This window comes from Podarcis filfolensis (assembly GCF_964270895.1).
Source record: "Podarcis filfolensis genome assembly, chromosome: 13".
NCBI lineage: Eukaryota > Metazoa > Chordata > Lepidosauria > Squamata > Lacertidae > Podarcis > Podarcis filfolensis.
Window position 1 is genome coordinate 1404013 of NC_139615.1, and position 26713 is coordinate 1430725.

General features: G+C 54.0%; 2 protein-coding genes across 9 annotated transcripts in view; one reads left to right on the plus strand and one right to left on the minus strand.

Annotated features, from left to right (window-relative positions):
* Window positions 1–12648, minus strand: part of LRCH4 (leucine rich repeats and calponin homology domain containing 4) — a 66764-nt gene extending 54116 nt beyond the window's left edge. The window contains exon 1 of one of the 3 annotated variants that reach the window (XM_083580950.1): window positions 9461–9691. In XM_083580950.1, the coding sequence (XP_083437076.1) occupies window positions 9461–9653 (193 nt within the window). In that variant the 5' untranslated portion in view covers window positions 9654–9691. Of the gene's footprint in view, window positions 1–9460; window positions 9703–12469 lie in introns of those variants that run through there. The other 2 variants (XM_083580951.1, XM_083580952.1) reach the window with 2 other exon arrangements.
* On the plus strand, window positions 11735–25006 carry FBXO24 (F-box protein 24). Of its 6 annotated transcripts, none has more exons than XM_083580990.1 (10): window positions 11735–12063; window positions 14196–14294; window positions 15236–15422; window positions 15655–15893; window positions 17435–17696; window positions 19921–20079; window positions 21511–21632; window positions 22687–22818; window positions 23261–23431; window positions 24538–25006. In XM_083580990.1, the coding sequence occupies exons 1-10, from the start codon at window positions 12049–12051 to the stop codon at window positions 24865–24867; spliced, it is 1716 nt and encodes a 571-aa protein (XP_083437116.1). In that variant the 5' UTR covers window positions 11735–12048; the 3' UTR covers window positions 24868–25006. The 6 variants fall into 6 exon arrangements, with proteins under 6 accessions (XP_083437116.1, XP_083437117.1, XP_083437113.1 ...); XM_083580991.1 differs by having other exon boundaries at window positions 14199–14294; XM_083580987.1 differs by lacking the exon at window positions 11735–12063 and adding an exon at window positions 12782–13028 and having other exon boundaries at window positions 14199–14294.
* Window positions 25007–26713: the final 1707 nt, after the last annotated feature.

Sequence of the window (26713 nt, forward strand, 5' to 3'; positions counted from 1 at the left end):
GATCAGGCAGGGGACTCGCCAGGGCAGCCTTCCCCAACCTTCCCCACCCCTGAGAAGTTTCAGACTGCAGCCCCCGTCAACCCCGGCTAGTTGCTGTGGATTCCCCACAGTCCCTGGGCGTCACGGGAGTCACTTGGTGGCGTCTCTCTTAGATGGGTACCGGCAAGAGAGACTGGGAAGTGGGAGTCCTGGTTTGTAGGCAGCCCTGCTTCTGCACACAAGTAGCTAGAAACCACAGAAGAAGAGAGGTCTGCTTCTCGCGGGTTTCCCAGTAGAGGCACCTGCTTGGTCACTGGGCTAGAAACTCATAGTCTACTTGCCAAACGGCACCTTAAACCGAGGTTATGGTTGCTGCAATGGGATGTCTAAACACCCACACTTCTAAACCACTTTATATTGTAAAGAACGAATCTCAAAGCAGTTTACACCACGTTATCAAACAAAACGATCCACATTCAAGCTTCCAGGGAAATATTTCGGATCCTGCTCTAAGTGGCATTTTGCTTCCCCCTTATTGATTCGCTGACTTAATTCAGAGAGCTGCCCCGTCGCAGAAGGACTCTAGGAAGCCAGGGTGGTGCCGTGGTGGGAGTGCTGGACCGAGACTTGGGAGATCTGGGTTCGAATCCCCACTCAGCCCTAAAGCTCCCCGGGGGACCTTGGAGCCAGTCGCAGCCTCTTCACCTCCCTCGCAGGGTTGCTGTAGGGATTAAATGGGGGGGGGGTGAACCATGGACTCCTTGGAGGAAAAGGGGGGATATAAATGCAGTGAATGAACCAGGCTTCCTCAGCCTCGGCCCTCCAGATGTTTTTGGCCTACAACTCCCATGATCCCTAGCTAGCAGGACCAGTGGTCAGGGATGCTGGGAGTTGTAGTTTCAAAACATCTGGAGGGTCGAGGTTTAGGAAGCCTGGAATAAGCTCTTCTGCCGACCTGCGTGAGGAAGCTGGAGGGGTCAGCCAGATGGAGATGTCCATCACCAACCAACCTGGTGTCCAGAGATCTCCAGCTGGTTGCAACTGGACCTGCGCCAGTCGCAAAACGCGCCTGGCTTACTTCTAACACTGACTGCAAGAGCAGGATGCTCTCCTGGGTGGGCCATTTGCCCGATCCACCGGGCCCTTCAGATTCTCTTAGGGACGGGGATGCTGCGCCTTGCTAGTTGTGTTTCCAGGTCCCATCACTGCCCTGACCACTAGCCTGGGTCAAAAGGGAGATTCCAACTTCCGCTTTCCTATCCCTCCCCCTTGTTCCAGGCCCCCCCTCCCCGTTCCAGCTCTCCCAGAGGGAAACACACAGCTGCAAAAGGCCCCGAGAGCCCAATATTTCCTAACTTTTTCTCACGGTAGGCGTGGATTCCCGGAAGCCAAGCCGAGGGGGAAGCTCAGCAAAATTCTTGGCTCCCTTCTGGCCTCGGAGACTCAGGCCCCAAGCTCCCACTCGCTCCTGGAATCAGAAGAGACAGCCTCCCATTTGGGATACAGGCTGGGAATGGCTCCGCGTGGAGCCTCAGGTGAGGCGAGACAGGGGCATCTGCCTGGCACAGAAGCCTTGCAGAGACGGCGAGATTTAGCCAGTTGGGCAGAATCTATCAGAAGGGGAAAGGAGCCCTCCACATTTGTGTTCCAACTGCCCGTGAGCAGCTTTGGAAAGCTGCTCTGGAGTGCAGATGGCTTCCTGGAATAGTCTCTCGCTGCCTGGTTTTGGAGCAAGCAGGCTCCCATAGCCACGCAGGCAATCTGGACGGAGCATAAGGCACTGCCAAGTCCCAGGGAATGGCGGGGAGGGGGGCAAGGTGGCATGGACATAAAGAGGGGGACGGAAGCCCCTGAGCCAGTTTTAACAACCTGTCTGGGAGACCCAGCCAGAAGGACGGGGGATGAATTTAATAATAATAATACAGAATTACACAGGAAGGCAGATTTTTCAGCACGAAAGATAATTCAGCATGAACTACCCTAACAGCCCACTCGTATTTCCAGGATTTGGGGGTTTTCTTTTTTAATTTTTTTAAAAAAATAATTTCTCCCGAGGCCTCAGGGCACCAGAACTCGAAGGCGGCTTGCTGACAGTTGCTTGCCAGCGGCAAGTTAAGAATCATCTCCAAGCAAGCAAGGCTGGACCTTGAAAACTGGACCTGGCTGGTAGGGCTGGGTGATACCTGGTTTTCAACACTGTGATATATCACCAGCTAAACATTGTGATGGGATGTGGGTGGTGCTGTGGGTTAAGCCTAGGACTTGCCAATCAGAAGGTCAGCGGTTCGAATCCCCGCAACAGGGTGAGCTCCCATTGCTCGGTCCCTGCTCCTGCCAACCTAGCAGTTCGAAAGCACGTCAAAGTGCAAGTAGATAAATAGGTACTGCTCCGGCGGGAAGGTAAACGGTGCTTCCGTGCGCTGCTCCGGTTTTGCCAGAAGCGGCTTAGTCATGCTGGCCACATGACCCGGAAGCTGTACGGCGGCTCCCTCAGCCAGTAAAGTGAGATGAGTGCCGCAACCCCAGAGTCGTCCGCGACTGGACCTAACGGTCAGGGGTCCCTTTACCTTTAAACATTGTGATATATCAGTACATCACAGTGTCTGAAATAAGGGTGGAGCTAAGCAGAGGCATTGGATGGCTTCACGGTTTCCCCCGCATTGTGATTTTTGCATAGCACCCACCCACACATCATGATTCGTGATTATATCACCAGCTTAGAAATTATGAAAGCAAGATTACGATATGGACTTCAAACTGGCTTCGGACAATATATCGCTATATCACCCAGGACTACTGGTTGGTAGGTCTGCTATCCACCCACCCACACAAGGGGCTGCTGATGTGGCCGACACAACTAACACTGGTGAGCAGACCAGCAGAGGTCTCTTTGGGGGAAGGTAACTTTCGTGAACTTATTTGCAAGGCTGCATTGAAACAGTCCTGCAAGATGCAGAGCGGTCGGGTCCAACGGATTCAAGGGTCACTTTAAAATAGTTGGATTATCTGCAAGCACATCCCACCAACCCAGGCAATCCACATTTTGCTGCATGTAGGGCGGCCAGGCGCCCCTGCTGCTCTCCGCTTTTGTCACAGAAACATCTAAGGGAATGTTTTTAAAAAAGCATAATCTCAGGGAGGCCTGGATATCAGGAGGGGGGAAAACCAAGACTTCCCCAAACAGAACTGGAACTGGGAGTGTCCACAGCCTCCTGCCACACAACCCGTCTGCTGAGAAACTTGCCTCTGGAGATCACCGGGGCCTCATCTATGCAAACTCAGTGCTTCGCTTCAGAAGTCGGTCACAGGAGCAGCTTACAGCATGCTAGAAAAATGCAGGAACTCTCTCACTTTCTGCCCAGGGCATGCCAAGCTTCTCCTCCTCCTCGGAACTGGCAGCCCAGGCAGCCAGCTGGGCAACTGGCAGGCCAGCCCCTGACCCACCTCTCCCTAAACAAATAAGGCTTTTAAGGAAGCTGGCTCCAGGACGAAGCAGCTCATGGACATGGAAAGAGTGCCCAGATCAGAGCCACTGCAGGCTCAGAGCATAAAGAGGCAGTCTTCCGCCACCGGCACCTGCAAATACAGGTAAAAGGTAAAGGACCCCTGATAGTTAAGTCCAGTCGGGGACGACTCTGGGGTTGTGGCGCTCATCTTGCTTTACTGGCAGAGGGAGCCGGCGTTTGTCCGCAGACAGTTTTTCCGGGTCATGTGGCCAGCATGACTAAGCCGCTTCTGGCGAAACCAGAGCAGTGCACAGAAATGCCGTTTACCTTCCCACCGGAGCGGTACCTATTGATCTACTTGTACTTTGAAGTGCTTTCGAACTGCTAGGTTGGCAGGAGCAGGGACCAAGGAACGGGGGCTAACACCGTTGCGGGGATTTGAACCACCGACCTTCCGATCGTCAAGCCCAAGGCTCAGTGGTTTAGACCACAGCGCCTCCCGCATCCCGCAAATACAGGTAACCATGTTTAAAAATTGGGCTTACTCTTCTTTCTAACAGGCTAACAACACTCACGAACCAGGAAAGGGCCCAAGAGGAATGCAAACACAGGCCCAGGCGTTTGCAAAACTGCCTTTGATTTTGCCATGGGCCATCACAAAACAGCCCTGATCTGCAAACTTCCAGCTTTGCTGAAGGGACCGAGCCGAGCAGGCCTCATGCACCACAGCGGGTTAATCTGCCGCAAGGCAAGGTGGAAGGGAGAGGAGTCTGCAACTCTCCCACTCAGTTTTTCCATGCTAGAGTCACCTCCAGCAAGATCTGTCTGCTTGTGCCAGCTGGGCCTGGCCTTGAAGCCGCCTCTGCCAACCTGGTGCCCTCTGGGTGCTTTGGGATGGAAGCGCCCAACAACCCTGGCATCATCTTGCTGCCATGCTGCCTGGGGCTGAGGGCAGCTGTAGTCCAGAACCTCCGGAGGCCAGAGGTGAGAGGCAAAGGCTGCCTTTCAAGGATGCCATCAGTGCCAAGCCCAACATGAGCCCTGGCAGTTCTGGCGGGGATAAAACGGCACCTTTTAGTGGACTCCCCCAGGCCAAGCTGAGCAAGGCTAAAGATGAGACAGCACTCCAAGGCCCTGAGCCGTTTCATCCAGGAAGGACATCTTACATCTAGTTGCGAATCTCACCCCCTTGCAAATCCAGCCTTTCAATAATTATGTTCCCAATTCACATCACTTATACGAATTCTCTCTCCCACACACAAGTCTGTTCTGTTACACAGCGTGTCACAATTCAAATTATCACACCAAACCAAGGTTAAGAAAGCTAACATTCTTCCATGTATAGTGCGATGTCCGTGTTGACAAACCAAGGTTTCCAGCTGACCAGCAAACCAGAAGCGGAAACTGCGGCTGGAAGAGAATTTGCAAGCCACGGTTGCTCTATGTTTGGGGGGTGAATTGACAAACCGCCCCTAGCAGCTGCTGTTCCTGCATTGGAGCACAACGCGCCTTAGAGACTGAGCAGGCAAAGCAAAAGCGGGGGGGGGGGCTCCTCTTCCAACAAACCTTTTGAGATCTTTCCTAGTCTACATCTGTATTGGAACTGCTTTAAATATGTTTCTGAAACGTACATCACTTGCTGCCCTGGGCGCCTTTGGAAGAAGGACAGCATATAAATTTAACAACAAATAAGTAATAAACTGTGACAGCCCCTGTGTATTTGAGAGCTCAAACTCTGGTTTGGCATGATGTATATAAACTGACTGGGACGCGGGTGGCGCTGGAGGTTAAACCACAAAGCCTAGGGCTTGCCGATCAGAAGGTCGGCGGTTCGAACCCCCTTGACGGGGTGAGCTCCCGTTGCTCGGTCCCTGCTCCTGCCCACCTAGCAGTTCGAAAGCACGTCAAAGTGCAAGTAGATGAATAGGTACCGCTCAGGTGGGAAGGTAAACGGCGTTTCCAGGCGCTGCTCTGGTTCACCAGAAGCGGCTTTGTCATGCTGGCCACATGACCCGGAAGCTGTACACCAGCTCCCTCAGCCAATGAGCGCCGCAACCCCAGAGTCGGTCACGACTGGACCTAATGGTCAGGGGTCCCTTTACCTTTACCTATATAAACTGAGTCAGTAAGTGTCAAGATGGGTGTGATCTTTTGCTGGAATCCAATAAAAAGATTATATCTATACATATCTGAGATGGTCACAGGATCTCTCTGGGTTCTCTGTCCCACCTCTCACTGGTCCCAAGCACAGCGAGGTCCAAGTTTTCACACAACCAACAAACCTGGGAGGACCCCCACAGCTCCTACCTCTCACAATCTTGCAAACAAAGACACAAGGCTAGAATCCTGAACGCAATTGCCTTTTTTATTCGTATGACTAGAGTTCTACTCCACCTTTTCTCCAAGCAATTCAAGGAGGTATAAACATTTTTCCATTTTTATCTTCACAACCGCCCTGTGAGGTGGGTCAGGCTGAGAGTGGGACTGGTCCACGGTTGCCCAGTGGGCTTTATGGCCCTGTGGGGATTTGAACCCTGATCTCCCCCAAGTTCTGGATTAATGTTTGCCCACTGCATCAGGCTGGCTGGACTCCGTGTGCAGGCATTGCAGAGGGTTGGACTGGATGACCCTCGGTGTCCCTTCCAACTCTGCAATTCTGTGACTCTATGACATGGATAGGATTTTGCTATAAACTAGGAGAGGAAAGCAAGATTAGGATGGCTGCAAAAGCGGCATTCACACCCCCAAAAAACCTCAGAGGCAACTTGCTCCGGTTCTGCATCGCCACTTCCCCATGACCTAATTCAGGAGGGTTGGAAGAGGGCAGGCAGCTCAACTGTTTCTTCCCACCACAGGGACAGAAGTCATTACCTCACGCCATCTGTGCTGAACAAAAGAGGAAGCGCCCCCTGACACAGCGGCGCCACCCTTGCCCACTGGAACTCCCTGCCACAAGACCCAGAGATGGGAAGCAGCTTGGCTGGAGCCCAAAGAGGGCTAAACAAATTCGTAAGAAGAGACCGCTAGATCTGGCCAGTGGGGGGCCCTCTTAGTCCAGCATCCTGTATACCTGTGGGATACCCGCAAGCTGCAACTCTCCCCTCCTGCAGTTTCCAGAAACTGGAATTTGAAAGCAACTTCAGGAAGGGGAGAAATCTGTCCGTGGGTCACTCAGCACACAGAAGAGGCTTCTGCCTACACATCTCTGGCTTGTGGGCTTCTGGGAACCATTTGGCCGGCTGCTGTGGGAAACAGATCTTTCACCTTGGAGGGGTTGGGGAATGAAAGCAGGGATACTTCCCAGCAGCTAACTGGCGTTGTGGGTTAAACCACAGAGCCTAGGACTTGCCGATTGGAAGGTCGGCGGTTCGAATCCCCGCGACGGGGTGAGCCCCCGCTGCTCGGTCCCTGTTCCTGCCAACCTAGCAGTTCGAAAGCATGCCAGTGCAAGCAGATAAATAGGTACCGCTCTGGCGGGAAGGTAAACGGCGTTTCCGTGCGCTGCTCTGGTTCGCCAGAAGCGGCTTCGTCATGCTGGCCACATGAGCTGTACGCCGGCTCCCTCGGCCAGTAAAGCGCGAGATGAGCGCCGCAACCCCAGAGTCGGTCACGACTGGACTTAACGGTCAGGGGTCCCTTTACCTTTTTAACTTCACACCGGACAACAACGCTAGCCCTGGAAGTCATTTCAGCAGCCAGCCAGCCAGCTTGGGAGGCTGCGAGAGCAAAACACGCTGCACAGCCTCTGCTGACTCACCTCTTCCAAGGGGGAGGGAGCTATTTTTCACTCCCCCACAGCCCACCCCCAGCCCTCCTGCCCACCAAGCAGCCCTTGCACCAAGCGAGGGTGCGGGTGGCAGGGATTTGCGGGTGACAGGAGGCCTCCCGCACTCCAAATGGCAGAAGCGTTGCTGGGGGGGGGGGAGGAAGAGTGGGAGAGAAGTAGTCAGCCATCGACAGCACATTTGCAGAACGGCTGCGTGAGGAAGCTATGCAAAGCGGCACAGGAAGAGAGAGCGAGGCTGGCGCATGCAAAGGAAGGCTCCCCGTCTTGACCCCCCCTCGCAGGCTGTCACTGCCACAAGTGTCACACGCTGGAAACCAGAAGACACCCCCCCCAACTTGGCTGAAGCAGTTGCTGCTGCCACCGCCACCTTCCCAGCTTCATCCCCAAAGAACAGGAGACCGGGGTGGTTCTAGTGTCAGAAAAACATTATTAACTCATGGTGTGTTCCTTGTAAAAAAAGGAGGGATTTGGCTGAAGACACCCTGCTGTCGAGGGCAAGGCAGATGCCAAGGCTACCCGCTTAGGAATGGCAGCAAAGGGCACGAAGGGTCTTTTTTCTCTCCCACCCCCCATATCGCAAAGATCTGCCAAGCAAGGGCTGGGCTTCCGCAAGAACCAGAGATTCTCCGGAGATGCCGTCAGATACGCCCATTTCCTTCACCAGAAAGAGACAGAAAAACCTCGCCCTCAAGGTGAAGGAAGTCGCCTGCCTTGGCAGGCACACTCAAACGCACTCGCTAAAAAGTCTTTCTGCTAACTCCACTGGGGTGCTAAGGCAGGAACAGGGGGCTGTGGCCCTCAGATGATGGCGCACTACAACTTTCGGCATCACCTGTAACTCACGCTGCCGGAGGCGGATGGGAGCCGGGGTCCTACGTGTGGAGGGCCACAATTTCCTCCATCCCCGGGGTAGAATCATGGAGTTGAAAGGGACACTCAAAGGTCCTCTAGCCCAACCCGCTGCAAGGCAGGAATCTCAACTCAGGCATCCAGCCCAACCCCACACTATTGCAAATCCTGGCGGCTACGGTTCCCAGAAGCTGCCACTTGACTTTGGGCATCCTGGTGCCCCTGTTGTTTCAGCTGTAGTGACCCTCTTGTTTTATGGGGTGGGAATTTTTCATGGGCAGAGTTCAGGTCTGGCTCCTGGGCAAATGTGATAGATGGCACAGCGACACCGGAAGGCAGGTTCCCGGCTCCCCTCGGCTTGGAGGCCCCATTCCAGCCCTTGCACGGCCTCTTCACTCACACGCAGGCCCGCGGGAGAGACGGGGTCTCCTGCAGGAGCTGGGCAAGATTCTGCCACATCGCTCAACAACCACCCCAAAAACCACTTGGCGGTCCAAAACGCAGCTACAACCAAAATAGAGGACAAGGGAAAGCCTTTGGAACTCCCCAACACAAGAGTGATGTTGGGGATCACCAGAAGAAAGGCGAGGAAATCCTGGTACTGAAAGAGCAGCGGAGTTGATGCAAGGACAAGATCCAAAAGCGGCCCAGGGTGCAGCTGGCCTCATAAAGTGACTGGGCCGGGGCAGTAGGGCCCAAATCCGACTCCCTGCCTAGCCCATTCTCACCTTGGCCTACCTTGCAGGGAAGTTGTGTAAATAAAGAGGAGACGATGGGGAATCTGGATCTGAAAGCCACCTTGGGGGGCAGTCAACCCCTCTCAACCTCGCCTCCCTCCTGTTGTGGGGATTAAATGAGGGCAAACCCAGGGTTCAAATCCTCCACTCAGCACATATGAAGCTCCTTGGGTGACCCTGGGTGCCAGTGCCTGCCTCTCAGCCTAACGGTCCAGCAGTTCTGAACCTGTGGGTCCCCAGATGTCATTGGACTACAACTCCCATCATCCCTTGCTAGATAGGGGTGATGGGAGTTGTAGTCCAACCCCATCTGGGGACCCACAGGTTGAGAAAGGCTGGAACCTACCTCGCAGGGTTGTTGTGGGGGGGGGACTAAATTACCATGGGGAGGAACCATGCACAGAACTTGGAGGGGGGGGGAAAGATGCAATACCAGCACAATGCAATCAATCGATAATTTCGAAAGAGGGTGGCTTGGGAGGGCGTGGCCAAAAGAGGGGCGTGGCCAGAAAGATGAAGACCCCCAAAGGAGGGGGGAGCTTCTCCACCTGTGGGCGTGGTCAAGGGTTGGTTGCTGGGAAACGAGGTGGGAAAGGGAGGGAGCGGGAAGGGGAGGAGCCAGGGGCGGGGCCAGGGGAGGTGGGCGTGGCCGGTCTGCTCACCCGCCTGCGTGGTGTCGCTGAGGTCCCAGCGCCGGGCTGCTCCACCGGGGAAGTGTCTCAGGCGCCGCCCGGCCAGGCTGAGGCTGCCCGAAGCCGCCGCTTCCTCCAAGGCCCGCTCGGGCCCAGGGAGCGGGCCGGGCCAGGAGGGGGAGGGCGGGGGCAGCGCGTCGGCCCCGCCCTCGCCCGCCGCCATCCCGCAGGCTCCGCTGTGCTCGCTGAGGCAGCCGCTGGCCGACTGAGAGCTCGCGGGCAGGAGCGGCGAGACCCCAGCCAAAGGGGGCGGGTCCTGAGGAGCCGCCTCGGCCTATGAGGAGCCGGCCACGCGGGGAGCCGCCAATCGCGGCGCGTCGGGCGGGGAGCAGCCGAAGCAGGCAACCAATGGCGTGGAAACGGGCCGTCGGGTTCTTCCTCCTTTCGCTCCAATCAAGGGCGCGGGCGGAGGGAGAAGTGAGGGGGCGGCTGTTAGCCAATGAGAGATCCGCGAAGGGCGCTGACTACCGCTTCGGCCAATCCCTTACCAAGGAGGCGGTTCCTAAGGCCACCACCCCCAGACTGAAAGCGCTCCGTGATTTTGCCTCGCGCCTGCCTCAGCCAATGGAATTCATAGAGGCAGGGCGTGAAACTATTGACCAATCACTGAGCAAGCAATGTGAGTCCGGGCTTATCACAGCGCTCGGAGGGAGAGAGAGAGAAGGGTGACCAATCAGCAAAGTGGCCACGCCCACCCGTACTTTTGGCGCCAACAGTTGAAAGACTGAGGCGGCGTGAGGTGACTGAGGCGGGTCAGGTCCTTTGACGGCCTTGGGGGTAACAAGAGGGCGAAGAGTGGCAACGAGGCGGACCAATCAGCAATTTCCCTCTGGGAGGGTGGGTGCTGGGAGTCTGAGGGAATAAGACGGAGGCCAATCAGATTCAGTCTCACCTCAGCAGAGGCGGGCACTAAAAGTTTGAATGGCAACGCAACTAACCAATCTGCACTAGGAAAAGGCGGGACGCGTTCTGACTGGCAGACCGTTCTCCCAACGGGATGCCGGGCTGGTGGGGGGGGGGGGAGAGCGGGAAGCCCTTAGTGATTGACGACCTGTCTCCCATCTCTGTGCATGTGCAGAGTGCCTCGCGTCCAAACCCGCGCTTGAATGATGTGAAGAAAGGGAGGCGCATCTAACAGCTCAATTCCTTTGAAGCCTAGAAGGAAACGCCTCTGGGCATGTGCAGAGTGCTGATGAACCTCAATGCAGCTGGGGGGCATTTTCAGAGTTATTTTTATGCATTTCAGCGAGCTAAAGGTATATATATATATATATATATATATATATATATATATATATATATATACACGCTGCTTCATTATGAATCTGGGGCCTTGAGGCAGTTTGCAGAACCGTGTGCCCTGGCTTGAGGCCAGCCCTGGCCAAGGTGGTGCCCGCCAGGCGCTTGGGACTACAACTCCCACCAGCCCGGGCCGTGCCAGCTGGGGGTGGCTGGGAGTTGTAGTCCCAAAGAGCAGAGCGTCCCTTGTGCCCAGGAGAGGGGCTCCCCGGCAGCCCAGCAAGGAGACAGACCCACCTTCCTCTTTCCTGTACCAGATGCCCAGCAGGGAAGAAGGAAGGAGGGATGCCTGGGTTGGGTGAAGACAGTGGCGTAGCGTGGGTTGTCAGCACCCGGGGCAAGGCAAGTAATTTGCGCCCCCTAACCCGTGGATTTGCGCCCCCTAACCCATGGATTTGCCCTAACCCCAGATGTTGCGCCCGGTGCGGCCGGCCCCCCCTGCACCCCCCACGCTACGCCACTGGGTGAAGATGCAGGCAGCCAGCCAGATATGGGGACGGAGGCCAGAGGAAGGGGCTGCCAAGATCCAGCCCCTGGTTTCCCAACCCTGGAAAGCTGAGGTTTGCAACAGGGAGCCCTTTCCTCAGCCAGTGTTTTTCTCTGCATTAAAAGCGACTTTAATAGCCCCTTCTATCTTATTGTTTCATGCTTTTTCTTGCTTGCAGGCAGGCTGGGACGGCGGCCGTCGCAAACGCAGGATCAGGCCCAAGTGGGGGCAGATATGGCCAGCATCCTGTTCAACCAGATGCCTCAATGGGGAAGTCCCCCAAGCAGGATTCGAACGCAAGGCCAGCCCTCTCCTGCAGTTCTCGGCAGCTGGTGTTCAGAAGTGCCTGGCCATCCTGGCTAGTAGCCGTTGAGAGGCCTCTCCTCCCATGGGATGAAGGAAGCTCAGACCATGCTGGACCTCGGCAGGTAGAAAGAGAGAGGCGAAGAAACCTTCCCTAACCTGGTGCCCTCCCGATATTTTGCAGGAAAACTCACACACCGGCTGAGTTGCTGAAGGCTGCAGTTGTGACACCTGCCGGTGAAAGGAGGCGTTGGGGAACTGGAGGACAGAGTGGGCTCTAGTGGGCCAAGGGCCTGGATGCCTGCCTTCTCTGGAACTGAGAGTGGAGACTTGTGGGTTATTAGAACTAGGGGGCAAGATCTAGAATTCCCGAGTCCTCTGGAAGGGCAGGCTAGAAGCTCTTGATGCCAAGGTGCGCTCGGAGGGTGGAACATCCAGCTGGCAGCATCAAACTTTGCATTCAGCCGCAATGTGTGTTTCCATGGTACGTTTAATCACTTTGGGCAGCTGTAAAAAATGGGCATTCTTAAGGCAGCCTTCCCCCAACCTAGTGCCCTCCAGACATTTTTGGACTACAATCCCCAACGGCCTCAGATGGCTCAATCGTACGGTGCTGGAGCTCTTGGGAGTTGTAGTTTGAAACACCCAGAATGCACCAGGCGTTGGGGGAAGGCTGGCCCAACCCTCCCAGTACCTCTGCCTAGTCCCTCTACTCTCAGAATAAGTGGAATCAGAAGCAACTACGAGAGTAAAGCCAAACATTTTCCCTATATGCATTCAGAAGCCAGTGACAACCCCTCTCTTGGGTATCAGCTGGTTCTGGATGTTGCAAATGGAAAGTAGGAGAAAGGACATAACTGATACTGACCAATCCACCCTTTGTCACTCACCCCTTTCTGGGTGCATCGACGAGGCATCTCATTTAACATATATTAATAACGAGAGATGTCGCTGTGACTCCAAGGAGAGACAATACCGGCCTTAACCCCCATAACTCACTGCCCCTTAGCGGAGGAGCAGAACAGACTGTGGAGTGCTGGTACAAATCAGAGCTGTTAGCACGATCCCGGCCCTTCGGTGCACGCCTTGCCTGGTCTTTAATCCCAGGACCCGGTGGTACCTAGTGCACAGGTCATAAAGACAGTCCCAGATAGGTGCTGATGTCACAGTGCCCCAGTTACCAGGGGAACCCCTGTCTCTGTGAAGCCATCAGGACGGCCATTATCACATAGTGCCATGTCCCCCGGGGTGATTCACCTTGTGGGCAGAGGCATTCATAAGCCTTGGCCATGCTGGGCCCAGCAACAAGGGTGGGTCTGAGAGCTCACACCCACCGCGCAAGCGATGGCTGGGCGGGCAGACATGAGCGACAGGCGCATCGTCCGAAAATTCAGAAGGAGAAAGCTCCAGCGCTTCTCCCACATCTCTAGCATTGAGGAACCGCTTGGAGTGAGCATGCTATATTTTGGCTGCAGGGCAGGGCAAGACACCTGTGTGGGGATTTTTCCAAGAGTGGGAGGAGGAGGAAATGGTTCAGCAGAGCGGGGAGCTTTTCCCTTTCAGTTGACTGAATTGGGGATGCTGCTTCTTCCATTGCTTGATTGCATGTGCAAATTAATTTAAAATAAACTGTCTAGCCAAATCGGTAACAAAGCTACACAATATTTTCTTCAAACTTGGAGAAATCCGCACAAGCTGACTAGTTTGACAAGTCAGCACTGTGACTCACCACGTTCTGAAAAATCTTTGAAAAGTGGGTTGGAAAGGATTTGTCACATAAAAAAACCAAAAAAACCCCTTCAACCCAGAAGAGTATTGTGGCAATTAATTATGGCATAAGCTTTCATGGACTACTACAGAGTGCAAGTCACACTCTGGTCATGCCTGTGTCCCCAAGTCCAGGTCCAACGCATTAAAGCAACTGCACGAAAACTTTGTGTTGCCTTTGCTATGTGAAAGAAGTGTCACATAAGCTGTTTCTAATGGGACAAAATAGCTTTTCAGCATCAAATGTGTAATTATCTTCAAGAGAGGGAGAAAAATCCCAGCTAGATGTTTATTTCTAACACAGGGTCCTGATGCCTCCTGGTGTGCATCCAGGGAAATGCACTTGCAAGGCTGCCCGCTATCTCTCGAGGCACTGCTGCTAACGTTCTTATTCCATCCGCAAGGCAGATATAAATTATTATGAAACTGGTTTCACCTTGGTTGAATGAATCACGGTTTCCCTTAAAGTGCCCTGGGCAATCATGGTTTTGGGCCAGGGCTGAAAATGCTTTGCGAGAGATTGTGAGTCAGACAGCTCTCGGAACGCAAGACATGATATGACAGAGGAAGCCCTGGACCGGACAGAAGCTTGTCACTGTTCTGTGGGTGTGACAGGCAGAAATTCAACTGGGGGAGACATTTTTCTGACACTATGTCCATGTAGTGATGGGGAAGCTACACCTTGTGAAATTCTGCTGTGCAGTTTTTAAAGGCAAGGGATTCTAGGGATAGCAAAACTTGAGGCCCAGCACTTTTCTGCTTTGAAACTAAGCCCTGAAAGAGAAAAAAGTTTCCTCCTGGCTGCTCACACCATTGCCCTACTCTCCATCCTTCTTCCCCTCCCCTCAGCAGCCCAAGAAGAAGCGGCGCAGCTCATCCACTGAGACCACAGAAGACAAGAAGGGCAGAGGAGATTCCATCTCTATCCAGGTCTTCCCCCCAGAACTGGTGAGTGAGGCTGCCTGGCTGTGGTTTAGGAGGTCGGGACAGCAAGATCATAAAAAGAGCCTGCTGGATCAGGCCAATGGCCCACCTGGTCCAGCATCCTGTTCTCACAGTGGCCGACCAGATGGCCTTTATGAGAAACCCGCTAGCCAGACCTAAGCACAAGAGCAACTCTTCCCCTCCTGCGACCCTCCCTGCCCGCAGACTGCCTTGCCAGAGTGGTGCATGCTCTGGTTATCTCCCACTTGGACTACTACAATGCACTCTATGTGCGGCTTTGAAGGTGAGCCGGAAACTGCAATTCATCCAGAATGCGGCAGCTAGACTGGTGACTGGGAGCGGCTGCCGAGACCACATAACACCGGTCCTGAAATACCTCCATTGGCTCCCAGTCCATTTCCGAGCACAATTCAAAGTGTTGGTGCTGAACTTGAAAGCCCTAAACAGCCTCGGTCCAGTATATCTGAAGGAGCGTCTCCACCCCCATTGTTCTACCCAGACACTGAGGTCCAGCGCCGAAGGCCTTCTGGCGGTTCCCTCCCTGCGAGAAGCCAAGTTACAGGGAACCAGGCAGAGGGCCTTCTCGGTGGTGGCACCCGCCCTGTGGAAGGCCCTCCCACCAGATGTCAAAGAGAACAACAACTACCAGACTTTTAAAGGCAGCCCTGTTTAGGGAAGCTTTTAATGTTTGATGGACTACTGTATTTTAATATTTTGTTGGAAGCCGCCCAGAGTGGCTGGGGAAACCCAGCCAGGTGGGCGGGGTATAAATAATAAACTATTATTATTACAAGTTATGATTTCCAGCAACTGGAATTTGGAAGCATCGCTGTCTCCGACTGTGGAGACAGGGCGGAGCGAACAGCACACTAGTTCAGCGAAGTGTTTGTGTGTGAGAGACGCTCCCTGCGCTCACCTTGACTTGAGTCCCTCCTTCTCTCCAGCTGTACTACATTATCTCCTTCCTGCCTGTCAAGGATGTGGTGGCTCTGGGCCAGACCTGCCGGTACTTCTATGAGGTGTGCGACAGTGAGGGGGTCTGGCAGAGGATCTGCCGCCGCCTTTCTCCTCGCCTGCGGGACGAGAACTCTGGTGGCAGCCGGCCGTGGAAGAGATCGGCCATACTCAACTGTCAGTATACCTCAGTGGTGAAGCAGAGGGGGCGGGAGGAAGGGGGTGTGTTTTTTTTGCTGTGTGAGAAAAAGCTCTACATCTGCCTGGGCTGGGGGGAGCTGAAGAGGGTTGGCCGATCCCACAAAAGGGGATCCCACCCTGCCCCCATTCCCCAGGGAAGGGAGCGGTGTAGCAGCTCCTTCAGACAGACCCACTCCCTCTGCCCCTGGGGGGTCTCTCTGTCCCGCAGACACCAAGGGCTTGTACTTCCAGATGTTCAGCGGCCGCCGGCACTTTGTCAGCAAGACGGTTGCCCCGCTGCTCTCGCACGGCTACCGGAAGTTCTTGCCCACCAAGGACCACGTCTTCATCCTGGACTACAACGGCACCCTCTTCTTCCTCAAGAACGCCCTGGTCTCCTCCACCATGGGCCACATCCAGTGGCGACGCGCCTGCCGCTACATGGTGCTCTGCCGCAGTGCCAAGGACGTAGGTGCCTGGGAGAGGAGAGATACCCTGAGGTGTGGGGGCGGGCTGCCTGTTCCCATTGCTTCCCAGAGGCGGGAGCAGGGCAGGACAGGCCAGAGCCATGGCCTAGCATCGGAACTGTGGGCAGAATGCAGTCCCAGTTGAGAGGGAGGGAGAGAAAGGACACGGGCTCCCAGTACATTTCCGAGCACAATTCAAAGTGTTGGTGCTGACCTTTAAAGCCCTAAACAGCCTCAAAGGCCCAGTAGACCTGAAGGAGCATCTCCACCCCCATCATTCTGCCCAGACACTGAGATCCAGCGCTTAGGGCCTTCTGGCGGTTCCCTCATTGCGAGAAGTGAGGTTACAGGGAACCAGGCAGAGGGCCTTTTCGGTGGTGGTGCCTGCCCTGTGGAACACCCTCCCTTCAGATGTGAAGGAAATAAGCAGCTATCTTCTCTTTAAAAGACATCTGAAGGCAGCCCTGTTTAGGGAAGTTTTTAATATTTGATGCTGTATTGTTTTTAACACTTGATTGGAAGCCGCCCAGAGTGGCTGGGGAAACTCAGCCAGATGGGCGGGGTATAAATAATAAATTATTATTGTTGTTGTTGTTGTTGTTGTTGTTGTTGTTGTTGTTGTTGTTGTTATTATTATTATTATTATTATTATTATTATTATTACCTAGGTCAGCTTCAGTTATTGCTGCCTGGGCACCTGCCTTGAACAGCTGCTTGAAGAAGTGCAGCTGACCCTCTGGCCCCTTGGGACCTACCCATCTTAGAGGGAGCTGCAGAGGGTGGGGGTTCAGAGAATGATTAATGCTGCACTGGAGGAAGAGAAAGGTGCCATCTTCCTTGAAGGAGACAGTGGTGGGCCAAATGCGGGCCAATAAAATTAAATCATGAAAAGGTGGAGGTGTTATGTTTTCAAGTCCAGGAGGTCCATAGCATGGGGTGCTCCTGGACCCAAGTCTGTCACTGAAGGCTCAGGTGGTTAGGAGAGCCAGTGTGGTGTAGTGGTTAGGAGCAGTAGACTTGTAATCTGCTGAACCAGGTTTGCTTCCCCGCTCCTCCACATGCAGCTGCTGGGTGACCTTGGGCCAGTCACACTTCTCTGAAGTCTCTCAGCCCCACTCACCTCACAGAGTGTTTGTTGTGGGGGAAGAAGGGAAAGGAGAATGTGAGCCGCTTTGAGACTCCTGAAGGGGAGTGATAAAGTGGGGTATCAAATCCAAACTCCTCCTCCTCCTCCTCCTCCTCCTCCTCCTCCTCCTCCTCCTCCTCTTCTTCTTCGATGTGAGTTCCACACTCTGGACACTTCCAGAACCTTTAGTACCTCCCTTTAGGGAAAGGCGTCAGACAGTCCTGTGGCACCCTAGTTTCTTTCACCAGAAGCTGGTTGCCCCAAGGCTCTTTGCGAGAGGGGTCTTCTCTCCCACCCCTGAGTGCACAGCCCAGACTTCTTCCCCCTCTAGATCCCTGATCAGTTCCTGCAGCATCCCGGGATCTCTGGCTTCCTGACCCTGAGTGCCTCCTCCCTCCTCCTCCTTCTGCCTGCAGTTTGCCACGGACCCCCGGAGCGACACTGTGTACCGCAAGTACCTGTACGTGCTGGCCACCCGCGAACAGCCTGTTACGGCAGCTGTGGGGCGCAGCGAGGGCTCCAGCCCAGCCGGCAGCGGGCGCCTCTGCGACTGTGTGGAGGTCTACCTGCAATCCAGCGGGCAGCGGGTGTTCAAGATGACCTTCCACTTCTCCATGAAGTTCAAGCAGATTGTGCTGGTGGGGCAGGAGACGGAGAGGTCCCTCTTGCTCCTGACAGGTGAGCCTCTGCGGGGAGAGAGAGAGAGAGTATAAACACAGCAAAATAGAATAATAGATGCCAAATAAAACAATACAGAAGTAGAGGAAAAGGGGATATCTGGAGCCAAATGTATAGCGACAGAAATCCATAATCAAACATAATAAATTAATATCGCAAAGTTCCAAGTAACACAAATGGGTTTACATTCTTTGGTACCTTATTACTCCAGTACATTAGATTCCATTTCTCAATGAATATATCATATTGTTGTCTATCCTCTCTGGTTCTTATCATGTACAGTCGTACCTTGCTTTTCGAACACCTTGGAACTCAAACGTTTTGGCTCCCGAACGCCACAAACTTGTAAATGAGTGTTCCAGTTTGCGAATGTTTTTTGGAAGCCAAACATCTTCTGCAGCCAACTGGAAGCTGCGCCTTGGTTTTCAAACATTTTTGGAAGTCGAACGGACTTCCAGAATGGATTCCGTTCTAGAACCAAGATACGACTGTATCTAAGCTTAACTATACATACCACATCCCAGATTTTAGGTACCCATTCTCTCATGGACTGTATTCTCATTTTAATTCCAGCTTTGAGAAATAATAATTCTGGCAGCAGTTAACTGCTAACAGTGGCTGCAGTTCAACAAATGCTTCACACGCTGAGCCTCATTCTCACAGAGAGATTTGCTAAAGCAGCAGTTCCCAAACTATTTAGTTTAATTAATTCAGCAAAACAAATGAACTTGATACGGTGATGGTACCACTCTGTTCTGCCTTGGTCATAATAGACCACACCTGGAATATTGCGTTCAGTTTAAGAAGGATGTTGACAAGCTGGAAGGTGCGCAGAGGAGGGTGACCAAGATGATCAAGGGTCTGGAAACCCAGCCTGATGAGGAATGGTTGAGGGAGTTGGGGATGTTTAGCCTGGAAAAGAGGAGACTGAGAGGAGACATGATAGTCATCTTCAGATATCTGAAGGGCTGTCACATGGAAGAGGGAGCAAGCTTGTTTTCCTCCTGCTCTGGAGGGGAGGACTCGAACCCATGGCTTCAAGTTGCAAGAAAGGAGATTGCAACTCAACATCCGGAAGCACTTTCTGACAGTAAAAGCCGTTCAACAGTGCAACAGATTCCCTCAGAAGGTGGCAGGCTCTCCTTCCTTGGAGGTTTTTAAGCAGAGGTTGGATGGCCATCTGTCTTGGGTGCTTTACTTGAGAATTCTGCATTGCAGGGGGTTGGGCTAGATGACCCTCAGGGTCACCTATGGATGGGCTTGATGAAGGGATGCCGTTTTCCCAGTGCCTGGTTTAAAGTCGCTTAGCAGGAGTCTTAAATCTGGAGTCCTGGAGAGAAGTTGGAGGACCACATTAAAGCCACGTTCCACCAAATACGCTGCTGGAAATGCAACAAGGACCTTCTTAACCCCTGTCCCTAGTGCAGGAGAGCAATCAGAAATAGCTTTGGAAGCCATAAGGGCAGTGAAACGTTAAATACAAAACAAGGAAGGTGTTTTGCTCTAGGCTCTGGCCTAGTCAGTCATAAATAAACGATCAATGCACTTCTGTACTGGAGACCCTGAGATTCCCTCCATCGAATTACCAAACCTGGCCCTCCCCTTATGGGGAAAGGGGTGGATACAGAGTATATGCACAGGGCATGTGCAACAAGGCATGGCCTACAGTCGCCCTGACCTGGTCCCTTGCGCCGTGCTCCTTTAATAAATAATAATAATAATATAAATTATTTATATCCTGCCTCCCCAGCTGAAGCTGGGCTCAGAGCGGCTAACAACAATAAAAGTAACACAGCATTCTAAAATCAATTCTAAAATCGATTCAGAATCAAATTAATGGCAACCATTGGGCTAGAGTTCTATGAGGAGTACAGAAGGAGAGATGGGGTCAGTCTGTGCCTTGGCCAAAGGCCTGGTGGAACAGCTCTGTCTTGCAGGCCCTGCGGAAAGATGTCAAGTCCCGCAGGGCCCTAGTCTCTTGTGACAGAGTGTTCCACCAGATTGGGGCCACAGCCGAAAAGGCCCTGGCTCTGGTTGAGGCCAGCCTAACCTCCCTGTGGCCTCCAAGATGTTTTTGTTTGAAAACAGTAAGGTCCTCCGTGGGACATACCATGAGAGGTGGTCCCATAGGAACGAGGGTCCTAGGCCGTATAGGGCTTTGCGCATGTGGAGGCAAGCGAATTCCGCAGTCACTTTTTGTGGGGTGTTTTGTTTCCCCCCACAGAGGAAGGGAAGATCTACAGTTTGGTGGTGAACGAGACCCAGCTGGACCAGCCGCGCTCCTACACTGTGCAGCTGGCTCTGCGCAAAGTCTCCAAGTGCCTCCCTCACATCTCTGTCCGCAACATGCACTCCAACCAGAGCAGCGCCGTCTACCTCACAGGTCAGCAGAAGGCGCCCTCCAGCCAGGCCAGTCTCTGCCCAGAGGCCGCCACAACCAATAGGGTCCAGAAACCAAGCCTTCTTCTTATTATTATTTATTACTTATGACGAACGGTTGAGGGACCTGGGCATGTTTCACCTGGAGAGGACAAGAACCGAGAGGGGACAGGAGAGCTGCCTTCAGGTATCTGAAGCGTTGTCACACAGAAGACGGAGCAAGCTTGTTTTCTGCTGCTCCGGAGGGAAGAACCTAGGCCAACAATATGACAAGAAAGGAAATTCCAACTATTGAAGCTATTTGACAGTGGGGCAGATTGCCTTGGAGCCGGGTGGACTCTCCTTCCCTGGAGTTTTTTAAGCAGAGTTTGGGTGGCTTCCTGTCAGGGATTCTTGAGCTACAGTTCCCGCATTGCAGGGGGGTTGGACTAGGCGACCCTACAGTGGGCTGTTCATGCTCCTCAACCTTGTGCCACTGCTGTCACTATTGGCCATTCCTCTGTCCTCGTGAAGAGGCCAGGGATCACACATGGCAATGTGGTCCGCCCCCAAGAGGGTGTACAGGTGATATCAGGAAGCCCAAACTGAGCTGAGAGAAGGCTGAGAAGTGGGGGTTGGGGGTGATGTTATTGGTATAGGGACGCGGGTGGCGCTGTGGGTTAAACCACAGAGCCTAGGACTTGCTGATCAGGAGGTCAGCGGTTCGAAGCCCCGCGAGGGTGTGAGCTCCTGTTGGTCGGTCCCTGCTCCTGCCAACCCAGCAGTTCGAAAGCACATCAAAGTGCAAGTAGATAGATAGGTACCGCTCCGGCAGGAAGGTAAACGGCATTTCGTGCGCTGCTCTGGTTCGCCAGAAGCGGCTTAGTCATGCTGGCCACATGACCTGGAAGCTGTACGCCGGCTCCCTCGGCCAATAAAGCGAGATGAGCGCCGCAACCCCAGAGTCGGCCACAACTGGACCTAACGGTCAGGGGTCCCTTTACCTTTACCTTAGGTGGAACCACCTGAGGTGCAAGCGGAAGTAACCAGTGGTGGGGAGGCTTTCGTTGGAGAAGGAGGGAGGCCTTACCAGCTATTTCCAGTAGCCCCTATTTCAGCACTGAGAAGGGGAAGCTGCATCCGAGGCAGCTTAGGAGAAGGACCACAGATGAGAGTGGGAGAAGGCGGCAGTGGGGTGGTGAGGGGATAAGAACCAAGTCTGCCTGAGCAAATGGGGCTTCAGAAGAGAGTAGCCGGAGGGCACTGTCCTGAAAGCCAGGAGCAGGAGTCTGAACCCAGCGCAAAATGCCACGGGCAGCCACTGCAGTGGGGAGCCGTCCACCCACACAACCCCAACCTCCTTGCCTGGGATAGATGGATTCTGTTCTGGGGGAGCCCTTCTGCCTCTGTGCAGGGCCAGGGTTTGGCCAGCAACCATCTTGCATCTCCTCCACAGACGAGGGCACCGTCTACTTTGAGGTCCACTCGCCTGGTGTTTACCGCGACCTCTTTGGCACCCTCCATGCGTTCGACCCGCTGGATCAGCAGATGCCCCTGGCCCTCTCCCTCCCGGCTAAGGTAACCCAGAGGTGGGGCTCTGTCCTGTTCCCCGTCCTCCCCTCTCCCACCAGGGGAGGACTTCTTCTTCTTCTTCTTAATGACTTAACAACCATCCAAACAGACAGACAGGAAAAAAAGCCCACCTAGATTCAGTTGCATGCCACCCTAATCTCTGAGCGGTGTGAGATTCCAGGGGTTCCCAGTGCTTACCCAGGGTCTGTGTTTCCTTTTGGAAATGAGGCACAGTGGAGACTGCGGTGTCTTTAGGATATACGGTTTATTTAGAAATATATACATGAGCCTACGATGGAGGGGTTCACAGCAAGAGGGTCTTGTAGCCAATGACATTGGATTCAAGCAGGCATCAGAAGCTGTTCTGACTCGCCTGCTTGCTGCTTTGTCTCTCTGCCACATGACTCTTGCCCCTTCTCTACGCTTCCCACATTGCTTCTCGCCTCTCTCCACTAAGCTCTGGTTTCATCTGCTGAGGGAGAGGGGCCTCACCCCTTTGCCATCTCAAACCGACTCCTTTCAGTCCTTTTGTTCTCTTAATGGCCCATCGCCCAGGCAGTCCCTCAACACAGGAGGAGAGCCTGGCTTAATTAGCTGTTAGCACATGCTGGATCAAATAATTAGAAGGGTCTGGCATGCGGCTTAACACCCCAAGTCTTAAAGGAGTCTGACACTTGCTGGGTCCAGAGATGAAAGTGGTCTGACACCAACAAACAAATCTTCCCCTGCTGCCAAAACGTTGTTGGAAACCACAGAAGGAGAAAGTGTTACTGTGCTCAGGTCCTGACTGCAGGATTCCCATTGAAGCACCTGGTTGGCCACTGTGAGAATAGGAGGCTGGACTAGGCAGGCCAGTGGTGTGATGCAACGGGCCCTTCTTAGGGAGAGGGAAATGCTCTCTGCATGTGCTCAGGAGCACCGATTGATGAATACCATGTGTTTCAAGGAGCACTGGTGACAAGATTCAGGCTGAATATGATGGGAGTCCTACTTGAGATTAAGGCTCAGGCCTTAGGTGTGGGTCAGACTCTCTCCCTTCCTCTCTCCCACTTTGTGGCAGGTCCTCAGCTGTGCCCTTGGCTACAACCACCTGGGGCTAGTGGACGAGTTTGGGCGGATCTTCATGCAAGGAAATAACCGCTATGGCCAGCTAGGCACAGGCGACAAGATAGACCGCGGGGAGCCTGCCCAGGTGAGAGGAGAGCAGACCATCCTTCCTGGGGTGGGTGTGGGACCCTCAGAGCTCCAGGAAGCATCTGAGCCCTTGCAATGTCCTCATGGCCATTACTAATTTGGGTCACCTGGCATTTTGGTCTGGGCAGAACCATCTTCATGGGCCGTGTTAAGCTCAAATCAGGCACTGTGACACAGTAGGAAGGTTGTCCCTTTTCAGCCTTGAGTCCCCTTCATGGGAGGTTTTTGGTGACCACCTGCCTGGGATTGTCTAGCTGGGATTCCTGCATTGCAAGGAGTCAGGCTAGATAGCTCTCGGGGGTCTCTTCCAACTCTACAATTCTGTGGTTCTACGCCCATTTCACCTGAGCCTCTGCCAGCAACAGGAAACCTTCCTCCAGCAATCATGATGGTTGCGAATCCTCAGCCACGCTCTGATGCCGCTGTGCTCCCTGTTGCAGGTGCACTACCTCAAGTGCCCCATCGACCTCTGCTGCGGCCTCAACCACACGCTGGTGCTGAGTCAGAGCGGGGACTTCAGCAAGGACCTGATGGGCTGTGGCTGCGGAGCTGGAGGGCGCCTGCCCGGGTGGCCCAAAGGCAGCGCCTCTTTCGTCCGGCTGCACACCAAGGTGAGGGGGAGAGAGGTGGGATGAGGCCAAAACGTGGGCAGTCAGGACCTGGGAAGTGGGCTGGGTGGGCTGCATAGCCCGTGGGTGTCGGCCGTGAAGTCTAGTCATTCCCGGCCATCTCTCCTGCCCCCTTCCTGTGTTATGCTCCGATCTTTTCTGTGCACATGGATATTTTAGTGCGGCAGCACCTACACTCTGGAACTCCCTGCCTCTTGACATCACTGTGCCAAAAACATTTTTGTTTAGACAAGCCCACCCAGGCATGTAGAATGCCAATTTATGGTATGCCCCATGGAGGACCTTAAGGTCTATATATAGCAACACCCTAGAGGTCCCGAGCCCTAAGGAAGTTAGATTAGCCTCAACCAGAGCCAGGGCCTTTTCAGCACTGCCTCCGGCCTGGTGGAACGCTCTGTCTCATGAGACCAGGGCCCTGCAGGATCTGATTTCTTTCCGCAGGGCCTGTAAGACAGAGTTGTTCCACCTGGCCTTTGGCTTAGAATCAGTTTGATTCCCTCCCCCTCTTTCTTTTTCCTTTCTCCTCCTGTGAAGAAGCTGCATCCTAATGTTTTAATGTTGTATTTTAATCTTTTTTAAATTGTATTTTAATCAACTTGTTTTTATTATTGGTTAGCCGCCCTGAGCCCGGTCTTGGCTGGGAAGGGCAGGGTGTAAATAATTTTATTATTATTATTATTATTATTATTATTATTATTATTATTATTAGGATCCACAAAACTGCTTCAAAACCCTGAGTGTGGTTTTATCTCCTAATCCTCAGCGTCAGGGCTGGAGGGAGGGTCCCAACATCCCCATGGCAGCCTCCTGAGTGCAGAGGGTTGTGTGCTGCCTCCTGGACACTGTCTCCAACCCCGAGGTGGCTTTAAAAGGCAAAAACATGGTGGAGTAGGAGAAGGCTCCTAGCCAGGAGGGCTATTTGCTCTGCCTCCACAGTCAGAGGCAGCCATGCTTCTGAATCCCAGTCGCTGGGAACCCTGGGAGGGGAGAGGGCCTCTAGTTGGCTGCAGTGAGAACAGGCCACGGGCCTAGATGGGCCATTGGCCTGATCCGGCGAGGCTCTCCTGAGATCCGTCTCCCCCTCTCAGGTGCCGCCCTGTGCCCGCCGCATCTGCTCCACCCGCGAGTGCCTCTACATGCTGTCCAGCCACGACATTGAGGAGGTCCCCGCCTACCGCGAGCTGCCGGCCAGCAAGGCAGGGGTGGCGCCGAGCGACACGGAGGCCATGGCGGCCCGGGCGTGCGAGGAGTACCTGAGCCAGCTGCACAAGTGCCCGACGCTGGAGGGGCGCATGGCCAAGATGAAGGAAGCTGTCGGCAGCATGCCCCTCATGACCTTCCAGAAGGACTTCTTCTGGGAGGCGCTGGACATGATCCAGCGGGCGGCGGAAATCCAGGAAGCCCCTGCGCCCAGCTAGCTGTCGCCGGCCGCGGCTCCCTCTCACCCCGCCCCTCCTGTCACCCCACCCCACCCGTTAGACGCATCATGGATCATGATTAACCGATAGAGAAGACTTCAGACTGAACAATTGGGCGTAAATAAAGCACAAGACCTAATGCAGCCTCCCCTGGACCGTGCTGGGGTAAGTGACGAAACGGCGGGGCTGGGGCGTCCTTGGAGGAGCCTGGACCGCACACAATGCGTGGATGCAGAGGTGCGCATTGCCAACATCGTGTGGTTCTTCAAATCTGTGGTGCTCGCCTCGTAAAGGGTAGGGCTGGGAAAGCTTCGGGAAAGGGCAACTCGCCTAGGAGGAAAGGTTGCGGCGTTTGGGATCTTTGAGTTTGGAGGAAGAGGCGACATGATAGAAGTTTTGAGTGTTGTGGAGAAAGCAGATGGGCAGAGTTGGAGGCGCTGATGCTTCTGAGAACCAGTTTCTTGCTGGAACCACAGGAGGGGAGAGCCTTGCTCTGGTGCTCAAATCCTGCTTCCCATAAGGGGCATCTGTTTGGCCACCGTGAGAACAGGAGGCTGGACTAGATGGGCCCACTTAGGCCTGATCCAGCAGGCTCTTCTTACGTCCGTTTCTTTGGGAGAAAAAAAGGCTCAGGAGTAAACCCCACACAAATCCAGAGTGGAGTCCCTAAGGCAGTTGGATGGTGCCTGGTACACCTCCTTCCGGCAACTCCTGTAGCCAGACTGGTGCCCAATGTCTTGTTCTGCTTTCCTTTGGACCAGACCAGCGAGGCTGAAAGGGGTCTAGTCATCAGGGCAGCCCAGGACCTCCAGAACTGCTTCTAACGCAGCAGTTTGACTTCACACGCACACACACACGCCCCAAGGCAAACTCCACCATCTCTCAAGATAGACAGGTGCCAACAACAATGCAGGTGGTGTTGAAATCTTGCCAAACTCTAGGGGTGGGTTTCACAACTGGCCTCAGGCATTCTGGCTGATGGCGTCCCGCATCATCCCTGCCCCAGATTCTCCAGCACCAGTTCCTCAGTCGAATAAGAACAAAGATAACTGAGCAAAATTTCACCAGATTGCAGAGCAGCCACTCGGTGGCTTCAGGGCATCGCCAGGCAATGGGGGCACAGTTTCATGTGCTCTATCGACCTACAGGGGCTGTTGTGCCACGTCTCTCACCCGGGGAACAAAGGTCACCTCAGCCCCCCCCCCCCCGCAGAACTGCCCTCTGCTCTCTGGACAAAGTCTGCTGGCAGACCGGTGCCCAGGGACACACGCAGACGCAGGCATTGATGGAGAGCGACCAATCTTTCCAGGTCAAAGTTCCCAGCGTGCACTGGGGGAGGGGAGGGTGCAGAGGTGCCTGGGTTGAAGCTGCTGTCACAGCAGCTGCTGTGGGGCCTTCTCCTGTCTGAGAAGTGCCCTTTGAGGCTGCTGGATGTAGGGGGCCAAGAGTGGGAGTCCCAGGAGTCCCGTTGTCCACTGTCTGCAGTGCACATTCCCCTGCTAGGCAGCCCCTCTGCCTCCTTTGTGCTGCTTTTCAGGAGAGAGATGTGGTGCAGCTGAGCAAGGGAAGCTATTGATCAGTCCCGGTGGCTGTATTTCAGTCACACACTGCTGTTTCCAGAGCCTCCTGGCCTAGATTGGGGTCTGATGTTCCCTAAGTGGGAGAACATTTCGATTTCTGGAAGCAGGAGAGAGACTTCAGAAGTTTAGCTTGGGGAAGCAGGGGCTCCTGACTAGGACATCCCAGAGGCCGCAGGACTCCCAAGGTTAACCCTCTTTCTCTCTAACTAACCGGGGCAGCAGCCTGACAAGTGTGCAGACCAGGATTTGCCAAAGTGGACCCTCAG

Bases quoted from the DNA above. Each gene is read 5' to 3' on its own strand.
- FBXO24 (XM_083580986.1), top strand. From the start codon at position 12,924: ATGGCTGGGCGGGCAGACATGAGCGACAGGCGCATCGTCCGAAAATTC. The intron at 22,819-23,260 runs GTGAGAGGAGAG...TCCCTGTTGCAG, and splicing joins ACCGCGGGGAGCCTGCCCAG to GTGCACTACCTCAAGTGCCC. The intron at 23,432-24,537 runs GTGAGGGGGAGA...TCCCCCTCTCAG, and splicing joins TCGTCCGGCTGCACACCAAG to GTGCCGCCCTGTGCCCGCCG.